The sequence below is a fragment of the Saccostrea echinata genome, unplaced genomic scaffold (genome assembly GCF_033153115.1).
Source record: "Saccostrea echinata isolate AGI-Se365-2 ecotype Australia unplaced genomic scaffold, CSIRO_AGI_Sech_v1 ptg000052l, whole genome shotgun sequence".
Lineage (NCBI taxonomy): Eukaryota > Metazoa > Mollusca > Bivalvia > Ostreida > Ostreidae > Saccostrea > Saccostrea echinata.
Genome location: NW_026889801.1, coordinates 8,704,300 through 8,711,543, shown reverse-complemented (window position 1 = coordinate 8,711,543; position 7,244 = coordinate 8,704,300). Strand labels below are relative to the sequence as shown.

Genomic DNA, 7,244 nt, shown 5'->3' with positions numbered 1-7,244 from the left:
TATTCATATATGTATAATTCTAATAGCTATCGTTTTATAATGATTTTTTAATCTCGATAGAGATTAAAATTTTACTCATATACATGTATATAAAAGACATTTTATATTATTTTCAAACATATCTTTATGAAATCATTTATTACTTTCACATTTTTTGAATGTTTAAACAAAAATATTTTAATAAACACCATCATGCAGCAGAATACAATAACAAAAATTAAATAACACAAAAATATTTCAGGTTAAACATCACATGAATTTATAAATCCATGTGTAAGTATAGACATTGCTTTAGTATTTGAAACCATGCAAAAATTATCAACTGTTAATAAAAACAATATTTTAAGTTCAAGTTATATGTACAGCAACTTCATTCTTATAAAATCAATAAGTTACTGTGTCCACAATTGAACAAATCGCATGACCCTTAATTCAATATATACATTAGTTCAAGCACAATAAACTTCATACTGTATATATCATTATTTTCATTACCAGTTGAAATCATACTGGTATACTAATTACAATGTACATTATATTAAGCATGGTTTATAAAATATATAAATATTCACAATTCTTAATCCAAGCAAAATAAATGAATACCTTATCAATTCACATATATAATATATGTACGAGGAGACAAAATGTGTTTCTTTATTTAAAAAAAAAAAAGATTATTATATATGTAGGACTCTAGCTGCAATAATGTAGCCCTCTCCCTTTTTTTTTTTTGGGGGGGGGGGGGGGGGGGGGGAGGGGGGAGGAGTCCCATCGCACTTTGGAGTCCTACATATATATAACACTTTTTAAAAAGGTAAGCATTTACTAACATATACATAAGTATTTTTCTCCATAATTGCAAATTAATAACTTCAATAAGAATCACACATGTACACATACATGTGTATGTAATACATATATTTATGACATAAAGATTAGCAAACTACAGATAAGAAACATGCACATATATTTACATATATGTACAATACACACTTATCTTGCAGTCATCATATACATAACATATATTTATACAAAGCATCCACCTTTTTAATTTAAACAGCAAAGGTGACAAATAACATTTTATTTATTTTTTTTTTTACATGCTTCGATAAAGTAATAGATATACTATATATTTAAGCTGTGAATTATAAATGCAGAATATATATATATATATATAAAACATATATAGAGTACGGTTTTGTTCATTTCAATAAATGGTTTTGTACATTTGACATTTGTGTGTGTGTGTTAAGAACTTCTTATCTACATAAATTATCTACTAAAAGCAATATACAGCCAAAACAAACACAAATAAATACCGAAACATGAACATAAAATATTAGGACATATTTTCCAAACAAAAAAATAATCAAAAACATTTATTAATTTTATGATGAGCAAAATGCCACATCTCATGTACAAAAACACTGGCATTGAAACAACACTTAATGCATGTCTTTGCTCATCAGGGAGGATGTCTAATTAATCCTCGTCAAAAAGCATTGGCGAATGTCTGGGAGGGGAAAAAATTAATTCCCTTTCTCAACCTGGATGTTCCTGGCAATATTTGGTACAACTTGATCTTCAGCAATGGAGGGATGAGGTTCTAAAGACAATATCAATAAAATTTGAAACTGATTTTTTTTTTGTAACTCATGACATCAAGTCCATTGTTTTCACAGATTTTAGATTTTTACACATACTCTACATACTATCAACTTGTATTTCAGGTAGCAACAATTCTTTTTTCATTAGTTAATAACTTGGTGAGAAATTCATTTGATGCCACCTGTTTTATTATATTGTTCAATAATACTTTCATTGTTTTAAGTTTGAAATTTCCAGTAATTATCTTTTATTATCAGAATATTTCTAATTTACCGCTAATCTGTCTTCTGAGCGATTGTTTCCTAGGGGGACCTGGATACTCTGTCTCTGGGAAGCTTACTGGCTGCACGGCCACCTAGTGAACAATATTTTTATAAATTATCTATACACAATTAATTAGGTGATCACTACATTTTATGGAATGTATAACATAACTAATTGCTTCAAAATATAATAACTATAAAAATTCCTTTATTGGAAAATTTATGGAATTTACTGATAATTATTTATGCATAACTAAATTTTTTTTAAAAAAATTGACATTTCACTTCTTCTGAGAACTTCAACAAATTATGAAAGACATTCAATACATGGAAGACATTCCTACATACCCGAGTTCTTTCCACACTTTGCTGATGTTCGAGAGGTGACATCAACTCCAGAACTCTCTCCAGATCCATACGCAGCGATGGCTCATGGCTCAAAAGGCTCTCAACCACAACTCTCACATTCTTGTACTTTTCAGGAATTTCTTCTAATGGTGCAAAATCTTGATTTCTGAGTTTTTGTATAGTATCAGCCCTTTCACTTCCAGAGCCCATTTTGTAATATATTTCAAACAGAATAATACCAATGCTATAAAAGTCGGCCTTTTTGTCATAGGGACAGTTGCTTTTTAACACCTCTGGAGCAACATATGTAGGTGTCCCTATACGTTTGGTGAAACAAATTCTATCCTTTTCAGAAGATGGAGAGCCCACCTCAGCAACAGACACAATATATCTCCTAGCCAAGCCAAAATCTCCAATTTTGGCTCTGCCATCAACGTCAATCAATATATTGGGTGGCTTCATATCACGGTGCATATAACCTTTGTCGTGAATATACTGAAGACCAAAAATGATATCCAGGAACAGATTACGTCTCCTTCTATCTTCAATAAATATTTCACCACTCTCGATTAAAGTTTTTAAATTCTTCTCTGTGCAAAGTTCGGTCTTCACAACCAAGCATGCATCAAAAGCCACAGTTTTTCTTTTACAGCTTGATGATTCTAACTTGGAGCATGTTGAAGCATTGTTGTTAGAGTTTGTGGAATTTTCTTTTTCAAATGTTATACCTTCAGAATCCTCATCATTTTCTGCCAATTTATCTAAAATCTCAGCTTTTCCCTTTCTTTCACCTCTTGATGAATCGGAGGCACTGTTATTAGAATATGATGCATTTTCAAACAATACACAATCGGAATCCTCCTCATTGTCCAAAAGAGATACTGGATAATTAAGTGGTTTATAAAGTTTAATTTTCAAAGATGTATGATACCTAACAATATTTTTATGGTCCATGGATGCCAAACCTTCAACCTCTCTTGTAGAAAAAGTTTGCGAGTCAATTGGAATGAATTTCAGTGCATATTTTTTGTTGTCTAATATATGTCGGGCTTCATAGACTGAGCCAAATCCCCCAGAACCAATACACTTCAAATCTGTGTAATGTTCTTTGATATATGGATCCTCAAAACACTTGTCTATAACATCTTGGTCGAAACATTCATTATCTGTTGTTTCTTCGCTACTCATGTCTGAAGGTCCAACAAGCCAAATATCCTCATCAGAAATTCGTACATCCAGAATGGAAGAGTTCGTGGCCATGCCCTGATTCAAAGAAAGAAAAAAGGTTTTTCACTGAACATGCTGAAGGAACATATGTATGTATGTATGTATGAAGGAACATATGTATGTATTTGAATGTGAACATGCTTTAGATGCATAATTAAAAATTAAATACATCAGGCACATACATGTATATAGTAATTAATACTACTTACTAACTAGTTTAACTTCCCTGATTACATGTATATAAACTTGCAGAATAAAGGGGTTTGTTAGCATCATGTTCTACTGTTTTATTATCAGTCTAAATTTTTACATTTAAATCATAGGCACTCCCCAGCTTAATTGTTAAAAAATATATATCTACTGTTATGTTTATAGTATAGTAGATATATATTTTTTAACAATTAAGCTTTGGAGTGCCTATGATTTAAATTAGAATTGCAACAATACATGTAGCTTCTATCAATTTAGTCATTCATTGAATCATCACGAATTATACAGATGTGTACACAATATTTTATCAAATGGAGAAAAATTAGAAACACAAGAAAAATTTACTCCATTTTTTTTTTTTGGTTTTTGTTTGTTTGTTTTTTGACGCAAATTTTAAGTTACTAAAACCATCGTGAGATGAGCAGGTATGGCGATCGATCGATAGATTGATCGAAAATCATCGGTATCTTTGGTAAGTTTACGCCACATAATATGGAGAACGAGGTCATAGGCCTAATGTCCACTAAGAAAAGCTGGGGAAACAGTGAGAAACATGAGAAAAGGAAAGCAAACAATTAATTTTAAATTAATCGCAGATAAAGTTGAGAATGCAAGTCTACAGATTTTGGTATCTAACGCAAAAGCATTCAAAATATCTAATGAATTTAAAAGCAATGAATTCCCAACAGAATAATCACCCACTTCTTTCTCGGTTTCCGGCTCCCGAATAAATGCTGATCTCATCAGACCAGCTATTAATAGCTGTGGGACTTTCCGACGTTTTTTGAAAACGTGGACGTATTGTAGATTAAGGATAAGTCAAATGCGACAAATCAGATTTTTCAAAAACATTGCTTTTTCAAACATTTTGCAGTTATTTTTCATACTCCACATACAAGACTTAAAAATTATCATCAGTTTTAAAAAACACTTTGAAATAAACCAAGCTTATAAAGAGAAAGCAAAAAACAAAACAATACTGGCATGAAATTGATTCCAAGTTTTAGACTATGCTATTAAAAAAGATTGGGGATTTTGAACATTCTTAAAATATAAAATTACGTAAGGGGCTTTATAACCAGAGGAACCAACAAGATAATCGACATATTTTTCCGACATACTAAAGAAAAGCTGGCGGATTTGTTCAATGCAGCATCAATGCAGCATCAATCTAACAACGATAAAAGAATCGGATATACATATCGTGAAAATGTACGTGTACGCTCCTAACGTGTTTTACCAAGGAGAAAAATCACATATTACTACGTAATCATTTAGAAAAAACAAAAAAAAAATATCACAATTTTGTAATAAAGAGCGTTTTTGAAACTGAGCGACGGTGTAAATGGGCGGATCAAAGTCGAATAAAAAAAGTTAGGGGACAAGAAGATAAGGGGAAAGTGTTTATAAATAAATAAAATGCCTGACTTGTCCATGATAATAATTGTCAGCCATTTCCTCACAACATCAGGGGTCCTGTGTCAGCTCGCTGTGAGGATGGTTGTCAGCTTCTGGTTATATATGCGAAGCTCACATTTTTACATTTCGTTAAGCGATATTTGTTTTATTTTTATTTTATTTTTTTTTTATTGAGAGAGAGAGAGAGAGAGAGAGAGAGAGAGAGAGAGAGAAGGATAATCAATGTCAGTACATATATATAGTAATTTATTATATGATAATTTCTCTGTGACCAAATGATCATACAGTGACGATGTATACTTATGACCGAGTACATGTGTTAACTTATCTTTGATGTAATTATTCTTAAAACATTGCTGTGACGTCATGCCTTTGTTCTTGCAGTCTAAAAATTTACCTATAGCCGTCCGATAATAATAATTAGCAGTCCAATAACATATTATCGGACGGCAGTGATAATAAAATCGGACAGTAGTTAAAAAACAACAAATAGAGTGAAATCAAGGTTTAAATTGTCCAGAAACCAAAAAAAAGTTAGGGAGAAAAAATTCAGGGAAAGCGAACGCGAGAAAATTAAGTTGTTAAAAATAGCAAATCCAAGACGAAACTGGAGTTTTAACCTTCCTCAAAAGTAACACTTTCCATTCGGTTTTTTGCAAAGCGTTTTCGATACAGCACTGTGAATAAGCCAATTTAAATCCATTTCTGATAAAGAACCAGTCTGCGAATCTCTTCATTTAACGAGGTTTGTTCGCCAATGATCGCACTTTTAAACCCAAGATTTTCATTATATCATCCAATCAAAATTTTAGATAAAAATCCGCATTTTTACTCTAAATGCATTTTGAAGATATCATCCAACACTGTATCTGTATCAATGTCAAACGCACTTAATAAAAAAAATATTCCGAATCATAAAAAAAACCTTCATCCCCTGACCACTGTCCATAGTTCCTGCTAAGCCAAACGACTGCCATTGAATGAATGAAACAAAAGAGTTCACTCACTGATTTTATTGTCTAAAGAAAAAAAAAACTTTCTCTTTTCTTTTGTCTACTTATTAGATGGTTTCAGGTAGAAAACTATTGATGCCTGAACTCCTATTGTGTAATTATCAGACTCCTCCAGGTAACTTTTGGACATTTAAATAGCAATGTTTTAAGTAAGATATATGCCTCATACAATTCTATATGTAAAATTATCAGACTGTTTTCGGCCCTAACGGGCCTCAAACAGTCTGATAATTTTACATATAGAACAGTATTCGGCATATATCCATTACTTAATCCCCCCCCCCCCTTGCCGCCCCTAACATTTATTAGCATGTTTAGATTGGGGATCACGTATTTTCTATTAGGAAAATATGATGTAAGTGAAAAGTAGGTATATACATGTATTTTCAAAAAAAAAAAAAAAAAAAAAAAAAAATTTAAACGACTTCGTAAATTTGGAGTAGGTTAAGACTTTTTCGTTCAGGGAGAGCTACTATAACTTCAATAGCTTTCTTGGATTCGATTTCACAGGTGAAACAATCTGTATTTTGATGCAGAAGGCCATATAGTCGTGTATGTATTTCCATTTCTAATTGGATTTGAATTTCCGCTATATATATTTCAAAAAATTATAACAAGGTTCTGTCCTAAATATATCTGAAGTCTTCACTCTGAGTCCTAATTGCTAAGGGTTCTTTATTTTTTAATTTAAGAACATGTAACAATAATCAGTCTGTTATAAAATTTATCTAATGAGAAACCCCCTATGAGAAGCGTGTCCAAAACCCGTGTTCATACCAAATTCCACAGGACTTGCCGAGGTTACATTCGACAAAGATCGACCCGTTGGAACGGGGAAGGAGTGGGGGGGGGGGAGAGGACATGTCTCCAATAATTTTTAAAAGCAAATTTCGGTTGCAAGCCTAAGCAATAACATGTGACGGTCTTTTCTTTGGCTTGTCAAGGAATTTCAGTTCGGGTTGTACCCTCCTCCGAAAAAAATGTTTCTTGAGGGCTTCTACATGTAACGTAACAGATCCTGTTTTGTACTAGTTATGATAAACTCAAAATCGAAGTCCGTCCACGCTGTCTGCTTATTTTATGATATCGATTTTCTTCTAACTGCTGAAGTGAATGTATCCATTGATCTGCAAAATGCTGCGATGCGGTAAACCGG

The 7,244-nt window shown here is 32.2% G+C and overlaps 1 protein-coding gene across 1 annotated transcript; it reads right to left on the bottom strand.

The window, feature by feature from the left end:
- Positions 1–1,084: 1,084 nt before the first annotated feature.
- On the bottom strand, positions 1,085–3,483 carry LOC133204360 (eukaryotic translation initiation factor 2-alpha kinase 3-like). Its single transcript, XM_061340084.1, has 3 exons — positions 2,220–3,483; positions 1,882–1,963; positions 1,085–1,606 (listed from the first exon to the last, which is right to left on the bottom strand). Exons 1-3 carry the CDS (start codon positions 3,477–3,479, stop codon positions 1,530–1,532), a joined length of 1,419 nt encoding a protein of 472 aa, XP_061196068.1. The 5' UTR covers positions 3,480–3,483; the 3' UTR covers positions 1,085–1,529.
- Between the last annotated feature and the right edge of the window lie 3,761 nt (positions 3,484–7,244).